Source organism: Anoplophora glabripennis, unplaced genomic scaffold, assembly GCF_000390285.2.
Source record: "Anoplophora glabripennis isolate ALB-LARVAE unplaced genomic scaffold, Agla_2.0 scaffold129, whole genome shotgun sequence".
Taxonomy (NCBI): domain Eukaryota; kingdom Metazoa; phylum Arthropoda; class Insecta; order Coleoptera; family Cerambycidae; genus Anoplophora; species Anoplophora glabripennis.
Genome location: NW_019416294.1, coordinates 229502 through 252202, shown reverse-complemented (window position 1 = coordinate 252202; position 22701 = coordinate 229502). Strand labels below are relative to the sequence as shown.

Sequence of the window (22701 nt, the reverse complement as noted above, 5' to 3'; positions counted from 1 at the left end):
TGTGATAAAACACGTACAGAAGTTCTTGGCGCATTTTCCATTATTTGTTGGACATTTTCTTTTAATTCTTCAGTCCGCTTTTTAGGTCGGCCGCTTCCTTCTTTTCTTGTTACACTGCCCGTTTCACGAAAAACATTAACACAACGCTGAACTGCACTTTGAAAAATTTTGTACTCAACAACGCCGGGAAATTGATTTTGAAATTCTATGAAACATTCCTCAATAGAATACTTCCATATTCCATCAATCTTGCGTCCATTTCTAAAGTAGGACTCTATGATAAACACTTTTTGTTCTTGAGAAAACACCATTTTAAACGCTTTTTAAAACGAAAATATTCAAATTGATAGCGGCGATATAGCGCTTTGACAGATGGCGTTTAAGTTCATTTGCTATACGCTACGCCCTACGTCCAAATTTTCAGAACCAACTTGACCACGTTTTTATTTGAACGCTCGTTATATCACAAAAACCGACAATAACACAAAAATTAAGAGAAAGATAGGCATAGAGAAGTATATGGATAGATAGAGGATAACATTCTACAACAGTTCTCGATTAAATATACGGGGTGTTCCATTTAGGAAAACCAAGTTTTGCCTTCAAAAGAAATACAAGAACTATTAATACAAACTTTTTTCTCTATGTCCAAAATTAAGAATATATCTAGGTGAGATGATGAGAATCCTCGTACATACCTACATGACATGCTTTCTACATGTAAATCTTGCATAATAACTGGCAAGTATGAAAAATTCAGATCCTCGTCGAAACGGTACTCGAAAGATTTCCATTCACAGGCGCACCTAACCTACCCTGCAATTAAGGGCCATTAGATGCAATCAGGTAGCATTGTGCCGAGCGGGGCTAGAACTGAACCCGTCATTACAGTGACAGAGAGCCCGTTCATACGAATCTCCCTTTCCGCTTGAACTAGCTTCTATTGAAGCAGCCCATGACGTTTACTGCATAGGGATGTATGTGTGAGCATTACATCGCCAGTCAAACTTACTTCCTTTCATCAGATTATCTTTCGTTTACAGGTTGGCCTAATGAGGCGTGGGGAATTTGTTTGGATTTACTATTCACCGGAATCTGTAAATGGATCAGAGAGGTGGAATGAATGGGGCAGATTTTTTCGAATTTGATTAGTTTTGGAATATCTACCTACTTATAGGGCGTTCCAATTAAAACTTCCCACCTGAAAATATCGGAATTAAAATAAAACAAAAGAAACCCGAGATACGTCGACTTTCTTTTCAAAGGGGACACATGATGGCGTAAGTTTTGGTGTCTTGGAAGATACCCCTTAGGCAGAGGAGCAAAATACCCTTAAACTTAAATAACAAGACAAAGTATCAATGAAAGATTGTTGTTTTATTAAGTGTTCAAATTGGTTACCCCGCGCTTCCATACAATAATAAAACCTTTGCTCCACTTCCGAATGAACATTTCGAACCATATCAGGCGTTATCTGACAGCACTCTTCAACAATTTCTCGATAAAAAAATTGTTTTGATTTTTCTTTTATCTGTCAATACAAAAACTTCATATTCTACAAGTTCAATTTTTCTACCCGTTTTACTTTCAACGAGATAATATTGGCTCGTCTTGTCTTGTACAAAAATAATGACTGTGCACGGCAGGCAGCACAGATTTTTAATGATCGTCATCGATCGATTTAGTGTATACATTTTCGGAAACTGGTTCGGTTGCAGACAGAAAGCATCAACGCGAACAGGTCGTAACTACGTAGTAAGGGTAATCAGGTAGCTGTCCTGGATCACATCGCAATGGAACCAAATTTGAGTCTCGGGAAACTTACAAGTACTTCAGGAAGAAATTCCTACCTAGTTGCCGCCGAATTTTAAAAATTCGTAAGTAGGTATCACCCATACAAAATTAATTTGGTACGAGAAATTAATGAAGGCAACCCTGATCGCCGCTTGCAGTTCTGTAAAGAAATGAGTGATCGTGTTCGAAGGAATCCAAATTTTTTGTACTCAATCTGTTTTTCCGTTGAATGTACGTTCCAACGGGATGGTCGAGTTAAAAGTGGTCGATTTGGCGTCGTTTTAGCCACGAAAATTGAATAATTCTAAATATTTCGAATTTTCACCACCAAGAACGGCGGTGACAACATTTTTAACAATAAGGCGATGTTTCGCATTGTATTAGCTATGTCCTGTCCAAATTCTGTTCGCGCAACTCTCTTGGTTTCGACAATGCAATACCTATGTATGTTTTCAGCCAAGAAAACTGAATAATTTAAAATATTTCGAATTTTCACCAGCAATAGGCATGTATGTAATATGTTTTCAGCCACGAAATTTGAAAAATTCCAAATATTTCGAATTTTCACCACCAAGAACGGCGGTGACAATATTTTTAACATTAAGACGATGTTTCGCATCGTATTAGCTATGTCCTGTACAAATTTATTCATTTCACTATGATGGCGAACAAACTTATAAAGCTAAGGCTGGAATTTCGTGACGTCAAGCGAAAAATTGCTGAAGTTTACGTTTTATACAGACTGTCTGCTATAAGAGGGCCACTCCTATACAGGGTGATTCAAAAACCCGCTGACAGACTTCTAGGGTAAGTAATACATGAAAAATTAATACGAAAAGTCTTAATAAACATAGGGTCGCAAATGCCTCCTTAACGAGATACAGGGCGTCAAAGATTCCGTAAAATTAAAGCGTAAAAATGACAAAAAGAAGCTTATAATCTAGTTTACTTAACTCACTTGTACACATTGACATTAGTGACAGGCGATGTTTAATTTTATTTTGAATAGCACAAGCCTACTATGCGAAAATAAAATGAATGAATATAAAATTGGATTTACAAATTTTCTACAAAGGTGTTTCTCTTAAAAATAGTTGCTTTAATCCAAATTTTGAAAGAGACCAATTCGATAGACAATTGAACACTTTACACGAAAATAGTGCGCTTTCGACAAAATTAGCAGTGCCGTAGAAAATATTTTCAAAAAAGGGTCACGTTGACCCCGTCTCTACGACACTGCTGCTCATAAAATTATAAACAGTACATCAAACATTGGTCTTAAGGTGCTAACTACGAATAGCAAATTAGAAATAGAAATGTTCAGGCATTTTGAAATTATTGCAGACAATGTTTAATTTTACAGAAACTTTGACGCCCTGTATCTCGCTAAGGAGGCATTTGCGACCCTATGTTTATTAAAACTTTGCGTCTTAAATTTTTGTGCATTATCTACCCTAGAAGTCTGTCAGCGGTTTTTTGAATCACCCTGTATATCTCGCTTAATACGCGATGCACTTCAAAAATCTTTATATGTTTTTTGTTGTATATTTTGAGGTCTTGATGCTTGTAAAAACAAATTTGAGATCCATGGCCAACTTTATGAGTAATCATAAAGAAACCGGAAAAGTACGGAAAGTTTAGGGACGTCTAACTTTTATGAGCGATGGAGAAAACTTATTTTAATAAAATTTCATTTTCAGATATCAATTTTGCCATAAAATTTTATGAAAATAAGTTTTTTCTGTTTCTTAAAATAAAAAAGTTAAGACGACCCTAAACTTTCGGGACTTTTCGGTTTTTTTATGATTACTCACAAAGTTGGCCAAGGATTGGCCTCAAATTTGTTTTTACGAGCATCAAGGCCTCAAAAAATGTAAAAGAAACATTTAAAGATTTTTGGCGTGCGTCGTATATTAAGCGAGATCCATAGGAGTGGCCCTCTTATAGTAGACAGCTTGTATATTGCTTTCTTTTACTTACTTAAAGAAGGAAACTTTTCGGCTGTCTTCACCAAATTGTTCACTTCTGTTTATTCAATGTTCATGATAAAACAAATAATTATTGAAATCATAGCGATGCGTAAGTAGGTAGGTACACGTCAAGATGCCACCATATAGGTATCTAGCCAAACTCGATTGACCGCCGGGCTTCTGCCAGGCTACCAACTGCCTTCACCGTAATAACCCTATCTTTCAGTCTAATTGGTCTGTGATTTGGACATATGACCACACCGCGTGGGTGGGAGAGGAATTCGCCACTGGTTTTGGCACAAAATAAGCTTATAGGTTTTTTCTTTTATTTATTTTTAAATATCAGGGAATTGCCTTTAGTCTTCAATCACATATCAAAGAAAGATGCCGTTTATTAGTAGGTAATTAATTGCCATTTAGAATATACCTACATTAGATTATGTAATTTTGTAAAATTGTTATCTACATTTGGTTTAAGTTTTGTCAAATAAAGAAATGTGAAAGAAAACTGTAATTTCAGTTCTTCAAAAACTAAAAATATATTTTTTCAGAATGAGGTAGATATATTTATAAATATTTGTAGGTAAATACCAACAAGATAATGTTAAGAGAAATGTGGATACACGTCCTTGTTACGCATGAAGGTGGTACTTTGGTTGATCACCATATAAAGATGCTTATGTGGTGGCAGCCCCGACGATAATTTAAAAGCACTCGACAAACAAATACATTAAAAACGAAATTCATAAGACTGGAAAAATCGTACTCCAACCTTAAATCAATATGCCCAATAAAACTATATAAATATACAATATCACAGTGGAGAACAGCCCTCTTGTGAGTGAAGTGTTTCCACAATAGGTCGATGGGATGAACTTTAGTTAGGCCGAGATTAAGCATGCTAAGTGCTCACCTCAATAAGGCCGTGTTCCCACAACCACACTGGAGAAAACCGCCTCTACATAGCTCTGGTCTAAGACGGAATATCCCTGACGAGAGCGCGGCTTGAGTGGGACCCGCCCACGCGGCCGCCTGGCATCCCCATTGGCCCGGATCGGGGCGGACACGCCCCCGTTCCGGCTCGAGTACCCAGAATGCACCCTGGCCGCGGCAGAAGTGCCATGTACACTTGGAGTACACTCTAAGAGTACGCTTAGGCGAGTTAAGCACACTTCGAGTTAAAGAGTCTTACATCAAGAGTGCTATAGCTCGATCACTGATTTATTTATATAGTTAGTCAGTTTGTTTATTGAATTCGGATATCGGATCGAGTGGGCTCCGCGCCGAAGAACGCGTCGGGCCGTTGCAGTTCACCCGCGAGGGTTTTTGACTGGTGCATACGCGTGATCCGATGACCCGATGAACTGAACCGGTGTTTTTGCGGGAGCGGCGCGGTCCTTTCGTGGTCCTGGAGTCCATGTCGGCAGGTGGCAACTACGGGGAAGGCCCCGTGGTGTCGGATCGAGGGGACCTGCACGGGCTACTGCCCGAGCTCAATGGCGTCGAGCTTGCTATGAGCCTCAGCCCCAAGCACCACCAAGGAGGTCCTCAAGTGTTAAGCCATCTGCAGCAGCTCCACCACCACTCCACGCCCTTCAGCGTCACGGACATTCTGAGTCCCATCGAGGAGTCCTACAGGAAGTTGGAGTTGGCTGCTAACCCTCCGTCGCCTTATAGGTAAGCCAGTGCGTTCTTTAGATTATACGGGGGTGTTAATTAAGTACGTCGACGAACGTTAAAGGACGATTCTTTGAGTAATTTTAAACCAAAAATGTTTTGTGTACTCTAGACTACAAATTGAAAGTTTTCGAGATTCAAGGTGTTAAAAAATTAAATTGTTTCTGGATTCGGATACGTGTACCAGTGGCGGAATTACGGGAATTAACTCTCCCTGAGCGTCAGAAATTTCGACGACACTGGATATTTTGAAAATTCGATCACTTCTTATAACTCCTTGAGATGTTTCCATGTACCTATAGTGCCTACTTGCCTCTAAAACTGTTTAAATTTCTCTATTTGGTACACAATTTTTTCTTCAAATCAGATTGTAATGTAATAGCTACCTAGAATTAACATGTAGTTCATAAACAGCCTTCACAAGCTTAACCTTTTCTTAATACTAAGTTCCAGCAACCTGTAGGCCTACACCTGACATTATCTTCACGAGAAATTAAATTTAAATAGGTATAAGTAGCTAGATACAAAAATGCATTTTTGGTTAATTACCTTTTTTAATACCTACTCTATTTTAAAGGTAGGTAGGTACTAAGCCAATTCAAACATTTCTTCTAAAAAATATTATCGAATAAATTGAAACAATGTTTTTCAATAAGTTACAAAAAATACAAATCGCTGCCAACGAAGTCAAACGCAATCCCAATATGTTGTTTCAAACTCGAAGATCTCTCAGAAAAAGTGTAAAGTGTATCAGTGTCAACGATGGATTCTTCGAACAATTACTTTAAATCATAATTACGTATTTTATTTGTTTTATTGTTAATTGTTGTAATAACACGAAGAAACACTTGGTTTGTTTCGCTTTTAATTTCTCGTATTATCAAAACATAGTGTTCGTTAAATCGATTTTTCTCGAAAACGGATCGAGATACCGAAATGAAACAAGAATACATAATTAATGGAAAAATGATTGCTCTTTCAGGTTTTGAATCAAGTTTCATGTTAGACATACAGGGTAAAAAGTTATTAACTAAATTTTCGGTAAAATTGGTGGTAAGTGGCGCCCTCTATGAGCAATGCTGAAATTACAACACGCATCTTATTCGTCGCCTACAAAAATATAGTTTGACAAATTTTCAAGTTCCTAGATCTTTTCAGAATAATCGCAAAAAAAACGATTTAAAATTTTAACTTTCAACACCCTGTATTTCCGAAACTATTAACTTTCGGATAAGGCATGTTTGCGCCAATCGTCACTATTTCACGTGTAGTATCTACAGCTTTTGACTTTCCCATTGTTAATGAATCACCCTGTATAGTTACTTTAAGATCCCATTAATGGTTTTAGCAAAATACATTACCTATCATGCAATATAACTTCAAATATGTCAAAAAAATCGCGAATTTGGCACTTTTAGGTTAGGATATCTCGAAAACCAGAGCCAATTGAGAAATTTGGACCTCGGATTCGAATTCAGCGTACCGAAATCTTTTGAGAAAGTATATTCGTGTTGTTGGGTTAAAATATTGTCAGCCTGTGTTATTTTCTCAGACTTTTCATGATTAGATAGGTACCTACGTTGTAGCAGTGACTATAACAATAATTCTTGTTATAGTCACTGGTTGTAGGTATTTAATCAAACATTTTCAAAACAATAATATAAATCTTTTTTGCGAAACGAGTAATTCTAGAGTTACGTTACAATTAATGAAATGCTGGCTAAAGTTAATCATAGTAAAAAAAGAAATAAATCGAAAATTGTTTGTTTTCTGAATAAAATGAAAGACATCTTTCCTCTTGAAAACAGCATAGTGCGGTATAAGTATCTATATAGTGATCGAATTTATGATATTTTTAGTGAAAGTAACTCTCGATATCTCTTTATCGAACATCTTCAGAGTTATTTTAGAAAAGGTAATTTTTTTTAAATTTCTACGCCTTGTGTCTCGAAAACTATATTCACTCAAAGAATCACTCCTTACAGTTTGTTGATGTGTTTAATTTACGCCCTGTATAGGTAACTTTGTACTCGTTTATAGTAGCTCTTCGTTAGCTATAGATAGATATTAAGAAAAAATTAAAATATTTTTATACAAAATGACCAGATCAGATTTTTGTTTAAAACTTTTTACAAACCTAAAACACCTAGGTAGATATCAAAAAGATATACCTTTATACCTAGTTACATTTTCCCGTGATTTAATAAAAAAGAAATTTAATTCAAAATACATCACACTCTTGTCCCACATATGATTATGTTTATTTTCTTGTGTAAAATTGTTCACGAATCTCTAGTAGCTATTTCATAAATTACCTACTAAACCCTGCTAAATAATTCCTTGGTTATACGTATGTATCCACAAATTTGTTCTTGGGTAACTGTTTTGCAATATGGATATATTAAACAAATATTACCCTGAATTAAATCATGTAATCTAATTAGGTATGATATGATAGATGAGTGCGTATAGTGTTCACATTTATACTCCTACACTTACCAAAACAGTCGAAAACACTTACCCATTTAGTGTATTTAGAGTCCATTTAGTGTATATAAAATTTTAATTAATTTAATATCGGAGTACATCCTCGTGTCCACAGTTCATGAAAAAGTGTTTTAATGTCGTTTCGATCCATTTCATTCCATATTTCGACATGTACGTCTCATGTCCCCCAATTTATTAGGCCGATTTAAATGATCTGGTTATCTTCCAATCATATCCCAGACTTGTTGAATGGGCTTAAGGTTTGGACTAGTGTAGCAGTAGATATATCTACTTAAATGCGGATACCTAACCACTGGTTATGGTTATACCTCAACAGACTTCACCTACTATTAGATATCAATATCAATCTGTAACTACCATCCTACCTTGCAATCAGAAAAAGATAACGATTGCATAGATTTTAGATAATTAGATTTGTCTACGTGTTTATTAATTTAACCACACATCATTTATCATTTTAATGATAAATGACTGTGTGTGTATTTAGATTAAATACACACACAGCTGCATCGCACTTTTTAGCTTAATATCTAAATCAAAACCTATCTTAAATTCTGTTTCTGTCCCTAACTTTTTTTCTGAAACACGAAAATCTAAAAACTGAAAAGAGTAAGTTGATAGATATCTGCGAAAACGTCACATTTATATAAGCTTCTATAAACACGTTAAAATTAACGATTATCCTTAAACAAAAGTTTTGAAAGATCAGTAAATATAATCACGGGCGTGTATATTTGTATTTGATAATTACCTTGAATGTTAAGGATTCTTATTCTTCCATTACCGTTTTAATGGTCTTTCAGCGTCTTTTCCCTTTCATTTACTTGAATCTTCCTACATTTTTTAACTACGTACCGAGTGCCTACAAAGCGTTAATTTTTGAAAAAATGTGTTCGATATTAATTAATTATTATTTTAAATCTAATAACACATTATTCTACATTTTAAAATACCTCCATATCAATTTCTATTAACACCTATTAATATGTAAATGTTTTATACAATTTAAAAAATGTAACAGTTCTTGAAATATACCTAGTTCTATAGTCATAGATACGCTTACACAAGTACTTAATCTTTTTTTAATTAAAAAAAAAATTGCAAGAGGTCAAGTCAAGGGGCGTAGAAAAAAATCTATGGTATTCTCATTATTCTTAGGTAGAGTATTGTAGAAGACAAAAATAGTTTTGTCTCGCGTTGCAAAATTACATAAATCACTGCTAACAGAACGTTAAAAATTTCACGTTTATTGATTTTCTATTTAAATCTCCAAATTTATACAGACAATCCACGGCGACTGATCATCAGTTACTTCTAATTTAGGCCGGGTTTTTCACTTCCTGTTAAATTTAACCCCCAAGTTAAATTCGTCTCTGTTCATAAAACATATACCTATTTATTTATATCAAAAGTGGTTGATGCACCATAACCTCAAAAACATTCAAAATAGGCATTTTATACTCTGTAGACATGATAAATTGAATGATGCCCTTTAATTTAGTTGCTAAATGCTTATCTCTGCTTGTAGACAGATTGCGTCGTTAGCACTAACTCACTACTTCACATTTAACTAACTAAAAAATAATAGCATACGTAGGTAAATAATCTACACCAACACTGCTAAAAGAGATAAACTGATACAGAAACATTATTTTGCAAGACAAGGATAAACAATACTTTTTCGAAAAGAAGCTTTATATGCGGTGTTGTCACTAGTTCAGAAATTTATTTCGATAGTAAAAATATCTTTAATGTTATGCAATAAAACAATAAATTTAAATAAAAAAACAAACTAATATAATAAAACTTTGCATATATGAAATGAATGGTGCAAATATGAAATGAACAAACTAACAAATTTCCTAATTAAATAGGATACTTCGGGACTAGATATGACACACGATATGACAACATGGTCCGGCTCACAGTGTCGATTCAACTCTCATACATTTTTATATAGATTATAAATAAATAAATAAATGCACCCTCTTACCATTATAAACTTTTTATGTAACTCACAGTAGTCAAAAATGTTTATTAGGTACTTAGACTCTATGGTGTGCCAATTTACATAAAAATTCCTAGCTTATATGTACTGTTTGTTTCTATTCCAAATATTTATCGTAGTTGTAACTTTTATCTTTTTCCTCCATAGTTGCCTGTACTTCACACGTCCTCATTCTTCCAGATCCACGTCCAGCGGCAGCAGCGTCAACTCCCCGGGGGCAAGCGGATCGGCCAGCGGCGGTTGCAGCATGAACGGGAGCTACCCGGTGATGGGCCAGTTCGGCGGCGGCCAATACTGCCCCGTCTCCGAGAATTTGGGGCTGGCCCCGCACTACTCGTCCGGATGGTACCAGAGCTCGGCGGCGGATCCCAGATTTGCAAGTGAGTCGTTTGTGACTGTAAAGTAATAATATACCGCACCCGTGCAAAACAAGACAAAAAAATCTTAAAATATAACATATACAGATTTTAATATATGACATTGTGGGAGACCACTACTCTGCGGAATAAAGTTCTGTCCACCATTGAATTACACCCGCAATATCTAGCAAACTGCTAAGATTATTCGTCCAGCACAACATACAGGTACACCTGTTTTGAACTTATTAGTTTTTACCAGTATACCATTCGGATGTCTACCCACCGACATGTTTTAAGTGCTGGTGAGATATAACCTCCAAAGTGTGTTCAGTACTATTCGTTGGTAGGTCGTCTCACCTATGACTTATTGATAAGAACTAATAAGTTCGAAACCGGTTCGCTACTTTGGTTATTCTACTGACGAATGATATTTGATGATGAGTAGTTGTTTCCCATAATGTCATAGGCAAAAAACTGTATTTCTCCTAGTGCGACACAAGTCAGTAAGGATATACACTTTTTTTTTATAAATGGGTTAAAACGATACAGAATTGCGACCTTAAGCAAGCCAGTCATATTAAAAAGGAGTGAATTTTTGTCTGTTTTGTGGGTCTATGAGTGGGAAAGCGTTAAGCAAAATTGTTATCGACGACCATCATTCTATGAGCGTACCTACTAGATTTGTATTACACTGTGTTTATAGTACCTACAAATTAGTAGGTCGCTTTGCCAGTAGGTACAAAGCAATGCTATGTGACAGTAGGCTTTGAGTAGCAAAGACAGTTAAGATTGCAACGCACTTTCTAGGATATATCTCGCCCACAATCACAATAAGGACTTGCGTAAAAGCATGTGCAAACGCTTGTATCGGTAAAACGAAAGAGAATATGAATTATAAACCGCATTGCTGTATGATGGATATACTGTAACATACATGAAATAGAATAAGTATAAAAAAAAATCAAAACGCATTGACCTTTTGAGTCAGTGCGTCATTAAAATTTTGGTTAATTCAATAATCTTTCAACAGTTCATGATAATAACGTTTCACTGAACTATCCATATTTTATTTTCTAGCTCAGAGACTTATTGTGGGTTCGTGCTATTCAATCTTAAGGCTCGTAGACAATAACGAGTAAAATTTGCTAAAGTAGCTGTCGGATATCTCTCGCAAATGTGTACTTGCTCAAAAAACGAGTTCTAGCCGACTCATAAAATGCTGTATTCACCTATTGGCTAGAGTGAAGCTGTTTGACCAGCTTGGACACGTTGGCAACAAACACCGAGCAGTAATAACTATCGACGCAGAACACATTTGGAATAAAGGGAATTATACAGGGTGTTCTGCAAGCTCAATGACAAACTTTGGCATATGGTTAATTTCAAACATTTTTTCTTGTATGAACATAGATCCTATTTGTTTTTGTTTAGAAGTTACATGCATTTTAAAATATATAGTTTCATATTTCAATCAAAGTAGCCTGCCTTATTATTATTTGTGTTTAAAGTTTAAGCACTAGCTAACCTTTATTAATCAAATTTACAAATCTTAAGAGCCTTACATCGGCGAACGAAAGATTCCATCACTCGACGGATGAGATTTGGATAATTTCTTATTTGGTTAGCTGCATCCTAAATTCTTCAAGTAACTGCTGACGGATACTGATTTCAACATGGTGGAAAAGCCAGATTTTCATAAATCAAGGTAAAAGATTCCACTCCGTCTAAAAATGTGACTTCGCTTAAAAAAATGACTTAAGGACTCTACACATATAATGATGTGTAGTGTGATGTGCTTGTTTCCATGGGACAAGACAAAAAAGTTTCTACTTTATTCTTTCATTTATTTAGTCGTGCATGGGCTTATGGTTTTCCAATCAGATTTTTTTAACTACTATGCAGTTTTCCTATGGCATTTAGATGCTTTTATTTCTTAATAATTTTAAAGTTCAAGGAAAAGGACACATTACTGCCACACAGCACATCACTGCATCTGCTTATGCCTTCAATCTAAAAATGTGACTTTGCCGAAAAAATGCCGCCTACTCGGCCTAAAATTATGACTCTGCCTACAAATTTTACCTTGATTTATGAAAATCTGGCTCCAGATGTGTGATTAATGAAGGTGAGATCAACCAGCAATCCTTATGATGCCAAATTTTACTGAAATCGGTGGATTTCAAAAAAGTACACCCGCCATATTGGATCAGCCATCTTGAATTTTTACAATGTGAATTCATATTCGTAATCAGCGACCCAAAAAACCCCTTTATACAAAATCTGGTCAAAATCCGCTCAGAATTTGAAAATAGCGATTCCTGCTCGGTTTTTTGAGGTTAGAAAAAAAACCACACGTTCTAGCTCAATTCTGACAGTGGATTTGAATTCAGCAGAGTCTTTTACATAAAAATGTACTATTTGATGTGGAAATAATTTTTTTTCCAAATTTCCCCAGTAAATTTTCATCAATTTTCACTATTTTTCACAAGTTTTTTGAGGTTAGGAAAAAATTGTGACGTGATGGGCCAATTCTGACCCCAGATTCGTGTTCAGGAGGCCAAATTACTACGAAAAATGTATGTCGCATAAAAAGTATACCCAATTTTTTTTTTGTGTGTGGCTGTGTTATTATTTATGCCGTCCCTAAGTGAAACAAGCTTCATCAGACTAACAGCATGTAAAGCTTGAACATTTTGGCGATGAAACGGATGTAACATTTCTCTGTTCTATACAACCCATACAAAGTTCGGTGATAAATGAAGATGACTTGCTATACGTTGAACACTAATTGAAGAGTTGTCAACGACAGCATTTATTTTATCTTCTCCATTTTGTACCTTCACTTCAGTAGAATGAATGTCCCTTTTTGGAGTGGGGTTACCTTCTTCTCGTAGTCTACGAAATAATGCATTAAAGACTGTGTGGGCAGGTTGATGTCTATTTGGGTATCTTCGTCGGTATTCTCGGGGTGCTTGTCTGGCGTTCCCCGTTGACGGTTTCAGTCAAAACTGTACTGCGAGCATTTTAAACGTGAATAGAAATAGAAAGTTTAATTTGTAAAAAAATAAAATCGAGGTTCTCCATTCAGCCGTTTTCCGTACCTACACGACGTGCAAAGGCGCGGTATCAGATGTACGGTAGGTATCCGTATCACACTAAAAGTGGAACGTCAGGAATGCCCCTGGTGGGTGTACCCCGGAATGTAATCGATAGGAGGCACTTAGAGCGGGATTCTCGCCTATGTATGCGGTCGTCGGATACGAAAAGTTGGCTTTGGTAACCGAATACGGACGTGTCGCTCGGGTCCCTGGAAGTATTAACTCTGGGACATCTCGTATTGACGAAACTGCAACCCGAGCCGGGTCGGTTTCTCGTATGCAGGGCTAATAATTGTGCGGGCAATCTTCTGGGGTGAGAAGTGTGTGTAGATACACACGGAAGTGCTATAATTTTTTATAGCACAGAACAAGGCACAGTTTTGAGTCCGGTCAAGTTAGAATCGAAATTAAACCTTCAGGAACGTGAATGTTTTGTATCAGACTATTTAATTTTTCACTAAATTTATTTGATTGATACAATTTCACGACGCACAGTGGGAAATATTGGACAAATTCTCGCCAACTCGCCAATTTTCGTCGTCTTGTCGTAATTTTTTTTTAATAATCTCGTGGTAATCTGAATTTTCATATTCCGGTGAGATTTTTTCGAAAAACCCTTTTTTTAATGCTTAGGGAGCGCCCCAACCTCAATGTCGAAGAAAATTTTTTTTAAATACTCGATGTTCAGTTGTAGAAAAAAATGTTTAAAAAGTATCTGCTATTAATAAAATTCGAGTTAAACAAAATTTCAGGGCCTTTAGGTTATGTTTTCAGTTTTGACCAAAGGTTTTGGCGATCGCGATCATGAACACTCAACAAAAATACATTTATTCTTTTTATTAAAGAAAATAATTATGTGACAATTTTTTTCACTCTAATGATTTGATTTGATTTTTCCAGTTTTGAGGTTAGGTTCTTGGGTTAAGGTGTCAGATTTGGCTACAGTATGGCACAAGGTGTGTGCTCTCGGAAAAATTGTTGATCGAATCTCTACAATAGATATTTTTAATTTTTTTTTATTAATCTTTAATTTAGTGAGTTTAAACTTAGATAATGTTGGTTTTGAGGTTAGGTTTTTTAGATTTAAATTCATGGTTTGGGTATAACATGTTACGTAGGGTTCTATTGAATCTATTTCGTACCTACTTTTGGCATGTAAAAAAACTTTTTTTCCAATGTAAATTTCGTTTAAGGCATTTAGGTTAGAATTAATAATTTTCAGGTAAGGTTTTTGAAGAAAAAACATCAGATATATCATCAAGGGTCATAATAATCAATTTTATTAATAGCAGATACTTTTTAAACATTTTTTTCTACAACTAAACATCGAGTCAGTATTTAAAAATTTTTTCTTCGACATTGAGGTTGGGGCGCGCACTAAGCATTAAAAAAAGGGTTTTTCGAAAAAACCTCACCGGAATATGAAAATTCAGATTACCACGAGTTTATTAAAAAAAAAAAATCACGACGAGACGATGAAAATTGGCGAGTGGCGAGAATTTTGTCCAATATTTCCCACTGTGCGACGTCATTAAATTAAGTACAACTGTTTTTCTGTAAATTGTCGCACCATTGTGTACTAAATCGCAGCAGCCGTGCTGTTTCTAGTCTGTCCGTTCCATTGCCCTTTTCAGTGATCAGTGACTAAATTGTTTAGGTTTAGATCATTATTCTGACATTTTTTAGAAATTATGACAAATGTCAAATATTTGTTGAAGCGTGTTTGTTTCAACGTATTTTTTCTATATCTATAAAATAAAAATCTTAAAATAATGTTTATTATTGTGAAAGTAAAAAAGCAGAGTTATTCTTATTTACTAATCATTTAGCGCACAAATTTCTTAAAAATGTAACGAAGATTTTGTGGGCTGGGAATGATATAACGAGCGTTCAAATAAAAACGTGGTCGAAGTTGGCTCTGACACATTGGACGTAGGGAGTAGCTTATAGCGACCAACTTAACCTCATTTCTCAACGAGCTGTATAGCAGCTGTCAGTTTCAATAACGTTAATGACTATATAGCTTTATTTTAAAGAATAATCGTGATAACAATAACAAACAATTAAAGGAGCTGCGGAAAGTGTCCCCCTCCTTGTTATAACAATAAATTAAAGCAGCTGCTGAAAGTGTCCCCCTCCTTGTTCCAAGCACTTTTCACACCTGTTCCTCAAAGAATTAAAGACATTTTCTAAGATGCTCGGGGTATTGTTAATTTCACGAATCTTGTCTATAAGTCGAGCCTGCAGATGGTTTAAATCAGGAATAGGCAGTTCAAAAATAGTGTTTTTAAGGTAAGGCCACAAAAAGAAATCACACGGCGTAATATCACATGACCTCGGTGGAAATTCATGTTCAGCATTGAGACTTATTAGTCGATTTTGGAAAACTTCCCTCAACATATTCATCGTCTCGCCTGCCGTATGTGCCCTTGCGCCATCTTGTTGAAAGTAAAAGTTTGTAATTTCGTTTTCTTCCAGCTGGTTAACAAAAGGAGCGATAATTTCTTCTCTATACCTTTGCGCAGTAAGAGTACCATTAAAAAAAATAGGTCCATAAATCCTCCTTCGATTGAGAGCACACCAAACTCCAATTTTTTGAGCGTGTAGAGGGCCCTCGACAAAAAAGTTATCTGGTTTTTCAGAAGACCACATTCTCATATTCTGTGAGTTTACGTAACCACTTAAATGAAACCAGGCTTCATCAGAAAAAAAGGTGATATTATGAAGTTCACCGTAGTTGTTTAAAAACCATTCACAAAATACAGCCCGTCGCGGAAAATCAACTTCATGAAGTTCTTGCTGACAAGTTAAACGATAGGAGAACAAACGCAAATCTTTTTTTAACACTGTGTGGCAGGTACCGACTGATACTCCCACCATTTGTGATAAAACACGTACAGAAGTTCTTGGCGCATTTTCCATTATTTGTTGGACATTTTCTTTTAATTCTTCAGTCCGCTTTTTAGGTCGGCCGCTTCCTTCTTTTCTTGTTACACTGCCCGTTTCACGAAAAACATTAACACAACGCTGAACTGCACTTTGAAAAATTTTGTACTCAACAACGCCGGGAAATTGATTTTGAAATTCTATGAAACATTCCTCAATAGAATACTTCCATATTCCATCAATCTTGCGTCCATTTCTAAAGTAGGACTCTATGATAAACACTTTTTGTTCTTGAGAAAACACCATTTTAAACGCTTTTTAAAACGAAAATATTCAAATTGATAGCGGCGATATAGCGCTTTGACAGATGACGTTTAAGTTATTTTGCTATACGCTACGCCCTACGTCCAAATTTTCAGAACCAACTTGACCACGTTTTTATTTGAACGCTCGTTACCTAAATGACGTAAGTATAAGTTTCAAAATAGTATCTAAAATAAAAAAAAACTTTAGAGTATAATAAAACAACACACCAAATTTCATTAAAATCGGTTCTATAGTTCCCACTTTACTTAAATTTTTGCAATTTTAAAAATGTTCCGGACCTCGCACAGATCTAGGGATCTACACTTTTATTATGTGAGTCGTACTGAAGGTATTCCAGCAAAAATTAGCTTGCACCCTCTTATATCCAAGAAGTGGGACATTTCGACAGATTCGCCCTGGTCTATAGTCCAATTAAATCGGGTTTTAAATCGCAATTTTGGTCAGCTTGATCCTGAATTTTTTATGTAGTAAGTTAGTTTGAGGTGTGTACCTAATAGGTAAGTAATGGCAATAAGTGACAGTATTTTTTGAAAAAAAAAATATAAAGTATTTTTTCAAGATAATACAAAATGGATGAAGTAGAAAAAAATTGTATATAAAATTTTACATAAAAATGATTTATTGACTTTTTTTCTACTATTAAAATTAACCAGAGTTAGAGAGTGCCATTTTAATGCATTATTAAGAAAGTTTTGGATCCGTATTTAGTAAATAAAGCTGTTGTAATTTGTATCAAACATCAAACACTTATAGATTTAGGTTGCGCAATGTTTTGTGTAAGTATACCTACCTACACATAGGGATTGCCAGACAGTGGGCTATTTCGAATGAACTTCCCATACCAGGATGTCATTCCTTCTTCTTTAGTACCTAAGAAAATGAAAATTATTTTTAAAACATTTTTAGAAAATTATTTTTTGATGCCCATGATGAATAGTAACCTATATTTTAAAATTCCTTTATTTCTTTAACATTTTTTAATATAACAGCCGCGCTATCCCTACACATTTTTTCATTGAAGTTAAACCAGTGGGGATTTCGCATTTTTATTTACGTTTAACTAATGGCACGTTGATAGGAATGAATGAGCTCCGCGCCACAACAATACAATATAATCCTCCGACAACAATGGACTTAAGATCTTTCAATATAAATATGGGTACCTGAGTGAATAATCTTTTGTCTGACAGTTATTTTCTTTAACAACCCAGCATTATAGTTGCTTGACGTGGATGACAGTGACATAATATTCGGTTGCAGCGCTTTAATTTCCGTTTGATTAATGATAACTGGCAGGAAGACATCGATTTTGACGGTCTTAAACGAACAACACTCAATTTGCTTCTTGAAAATATTAGTAAATAATTGGAACATTAGGCGATCAATTTCCCTCAAATTGTTTGGTTTGGTCGTGTCATTTTGACGTCACAATCAGTTTGAAAAAAACCGTCATCGAAGTTAATGTTTTTTTTTAATTAATAATTTTTTCCAGCTTGCATGGCCTACGTCAGATTATATTTTCATCATATATTCTTGTGTGTTCAAATTGTTACATGTTCTACAAGCTCTATGTCACACTGACAGATGGTCGAACATTTTCAAAATTGCAAAAATGTTTAAAAAATTTTAAAAATATCTATTTTTATCTGAGTTTTTTACTTATATCTTGGAACCTATGCATTTTGGAAGAATATTGAAGAGGAAAAAAAGTTATAGAATTGAATTTTGCAAAATATACTAAAAATGTTTAAATTTATTACCGATGTTACAAAACAATCAAGTTTTTTTGGATAATTTCTAAAATATTTTAATTGTTCCGAGGGTATTCTAATTTTGGTAAAAAAACTTTAGAGTATAATAAAACAACATACCAAATTTCATTAAAATCGGTTCTACAGTTTTCGCAAAATAATTTTTTGAAAAGAAATTTGAAAAAAATTTTTCGAATTTTCAAAATGTTGCACAGCCTCAAATAAAGCTTCTAGATACTTGTAGAAAATTTTTTCATATAGAAAAGACCGCTCAACGTTTCAAATGGTTTTTGAAAAATTAAAATCGGTTGATTTATTAGGGCGGCCATAGTAAATTTTTAAAGTTAATACTTTTTTAAATTTTTAAACAATTAGATTACATTTGTCAATTTGCAATTTAGTTTTTTTCAAAAATTATAAATTTAAAGTACTCGGAAAGATGCTTCTTTAAAAAAAAATTAAATTCCGTTTATTGGTTCTCGAGATATAAGCGGTCAAAGTTTATCGACATTTACCGTTAATTTACAAACAATTTAGCATTAATATTTGATCCAGTGGCTTCGTTTTTCTGAGTTCTAAGCTAGAAAAAATATTTTATATTCACAAGTTATCGGCAACATAGATAAATCATCGGAAAAGCTATCGCTCGCACGCGCGAAAAGTATTATTAGCGATTATAAAATACTACTAACACGTTTCAAACTCGACTCGTTACAATACAGAAAGCACTTCCATAGTCTGAAATTTTTACATGCACTAGTAAACAATAAAGTAGACTGTCCCGAGATTCTAAGTCAATTGAACTTCTTAACAGTTAGACCGACTTGCTGCTCTCCACTTACTTTTTATACTTCTGCTTCTAATGCCAATGTGGGACTGAAGTCTCCTGTTTTATGTCACACAATTATAACAATCTGTAACTCTAGTGATATATTCAACTGTAGTTTGCAGCATCTGTACATAGCTTTTAGAAGTGTCAACAATTCATGATTGGTAGCATAGGGAGCTTTTTCCTTTTTCTTCTTATTTTCTTTTTCTTTTGTTGTTACACTATTTTACCGGCATGTTTGTTATTGTTCTTTACATTTTGTACTGTATGCTTACTTTGTCCTGTAATTGGTGATTTTCACTGTTGGACAAATGATTTAAATAAATAAATAAATAAATAAATAAATATGCTTTTTTCCTCTTTGAATGGAGGCTGTGACAAAATTTCTCATTTCTCTATAGAACATCCATTTTGCTTCAAATTCAAATTTTTTAAAAAGATTTACTATACTCAGATAGAGCGTTATCTCGTAAGCGCAACATGTGTTTAATGTTAGATGTAACCNTTTTTTTTTAATTCGATGTCTCGCGAGCCAAGGAATTCGAATATCGTGATGCCAGCTAATTAGACAATTTGCACATATTTTGTTATAAACAAAGTTTATTATTTATGCATTAAATATACTGTACCCAGGCATATTTTACCCTATGCTATTGCATTTTTTCAATGAAAAAATTTGTTTACGTATACCTATATTTCAACATTCTGAATACGAATATATTTAGTTATAATTATTACAATTATTTAAATAATTTTTGTAAAAACAAATTAAAATTTTTTTTGGTTTTTATTTGGAAATAATTTTCTTTAAATACAGATAACATTAAGAAAAAATTGTAGTTTAAAATTATAATTTTTGAACTTCAATTTTTCAAAAACTATTTTAAAGGTTGAGCGGTCTTTTCTATGTGAAAAAATTTTCAAGTATTTAGAGCCTTTATTTGAGGCTCTGTGATATTTTGAAAATTCGAAAATTCTTTTTTTAAATAAAATAGGTATTTTTTAAATTTTTTAAATATTTTTGCACTTTTGAAAATGTTCCGGACCTCGCCCAGATCTAGGGATCTACACTTTTATTATGTGAGTTGTACTGAAGGTAATCCAGAAAATTGCTTGCCCCTTCTCACATCCACCTCAAAACAGATCCGCCTTGGTCTATAGCCACAAGCATGGGGGTTGACTCAACTATCCAGTTGGAACGTACATTCATCTGAAAAACAGATCGAGTACAAAAAATTAGAATTCCTTCAAGCACGATCACTCATTTCTGCGATGTGATCCAGGACACCTACCTGATTACCCTCATTAATATGTACGTACGACCTGTTCACGTTGATGCTTTCTGTTTGCAACCGATCCAGTCTCCGAAAATTTGTGCACTAAATCTAGGACGTACCGGTACCGATACTAAGTGTTTTTGTCAAGAGGACGATCGTTAATAATTTGTGCTGCCTGCTGCCTGCCGTGCAGTCATTATATTCTTGTAGAACAAACCAATTACTTTCACTTTCTCAGCAATTGTATAAACCATTTTCACGAATTGGAATTCAATCGACTTTGTGATGATTCTACGGGATATTGCCTCGACAAGACAAGACGAGATAATATTCTCTCGTTTAAAGTAAAACATGTAAAAAAATTGAACTGATAGAGTATGAAGTTTTTGTATTGGCTGATAAATGAAAATCTAAATAAATGTTTTTATCGAGAAATTATATACGTAAGTATTTTTAAATATATATTTTTGTATCCTTCCTGATACACATTTAGGTATTGGCTAAAAATCTCCCCGCGCGTATGTATTACGCCGATCAGCCCGCATATTCCTTGAGGGCACGTTTACCGTCGTTTCCCATCCATCATCTTTGCTTCCTGTTCCTGTTTGCATACCGACATCCGAATAATGTCCTTAATGCATGTTACGGAATAATGTAGGGTGTGAGCGTGTGATAAATCACTTGTTTGCTTGTTCTACACTTTCAACGCGTTCCTTAGCGGAAAAAAACGGACGTTTCGACAAGAAAATTGAATTGTCTTCATTTTTACTTTATAAGACAATTTGGTTCACATTTGTATGTGGGTACAGTCATAAAGAAAACAAAAAAGAGGTCTTCTTTCTCTGTAAATTATTGTTAATGTCAGAGTGCGACAACAAAGCCATGTTTTGTTCTCCTTTTTGTAAACTATTGGGCGGTAAATTTAAAATTAATAATTGCCAGACCTGAGGCAGTAATTTGCGGGCTACGGCAGCCTTTGCACAGATAAATTGCAATCATTGCTATATCTGTCTCTTGCAACCTCTTTGGCGTGACTCTAGACAGACAGACACAAGTAGAATCGATTCATAAATTACAATTATCCAAATAAACATGTTGACTTTGGCTTACCAAAACTATAATAATTAACTTCCACTTATAGGTAACGGACTGGAAGATTATTTTTTACTTTCATCTACGCACACATCGGGCGAATATCCTTGAATTATAAATAGATCGTTTATTCGATACACAATATGTCATTACTGGTAAGTAATTACACATTCCGTTTATTTACCTTCAACTTGGAGAGTATAAACCACGGTTGTTATATGAGGGGGCTATACGTGGGTCCCGCGTTCGTCAGCTACTGTATTGTCATAGGATTTGGAGTGCTGTGCAAACAGACGGGCTTAGTGTATTTGCCAGGCTGTCAGTTAGGCACTAACCGGACCCGTCACCCGGTAATGGCGGCTCAAGACCGTTTCCACGGCCTCCGCCACTGCCAACAGATATACATTCTGTCTTATTCTAAAGATACTGTGACTATCCTTTCAGTCAAAACGTTTGGAATACTTATATTATTTATTGTCTAGATTTTGAAAGAGTATTCCCAATGCGAGCCAGGCGTAGCGCCCACTGCCGAACTTAAAGCAAGCACATGAACAAGCCCTTCAGTCTTATTCTTTTGTTTAATGTTAGTTATCTTTGGAATAATTGAGCTTAGACCAAGAAAAACTGGTATTGCTGTACCTACCTAAGTAACATTTTGTAGTGTCTATGGATGTAAATCTAAAGGTGATAGGGATTTAGTAGTCCGTTTATAATACACTAAGCACGGAAATTTTGGGTGATTTTCAAAGAGCTGTAACTTGGAGGGAAATGGTCGTAGAGACGATAAAAAAAAGGAAATTGAATCTTCAAGAGTCTAGTTTTCAGATCTGCAGTTTCAATTTTTTTAGCTTCAGCAGATTTTGAGTAATCATAAGAAAAGCAAAAATTGTAAATTTTTGCTTTTTTGATACTTTCATCATAAAGCTCTTTTAGATAATTTAATTTTCTTCAATTTGAGCGGTTCCGCAGCCTTGCACGATTATTTGTCGCTGAGTTATCGCCCATCAAATCAAAAAAATAATTTTTCACTTTGGCAATCAATTACTCGGGAAATAATGGTCGTACAGAAAATCTAAGCAGGGTTTTGGAAACTGCAAAATATTCTCTACAAGTCGTAGTTATAGG

General features: G+C 34.9%; 1 protein-coding gene across 1 annotated transcript in view; it reads left to right on the top strand.

Moving 5' to 3' along the window:
- Positions 1-5181: 5181 nt before the first annotated feature.
- Positions 5182-22701, top strand: part of LOC108905063 (homeobox protein Nkx-2.1-like) — a 58692-nt gene continuing 41172 nt past the window's right edge. The window contains exons 1-2 of the mRNA XM_018707834.1: positions 5182-5441; positions 10138-10337. Coding sequence (XP_018563350.1) covers positions 5182-5441; positions 10138-10337 — 460 coding nt within the window. The remainder of the gene's footprint in view (positions 5442-10137; positions 10338-22701) is intronic.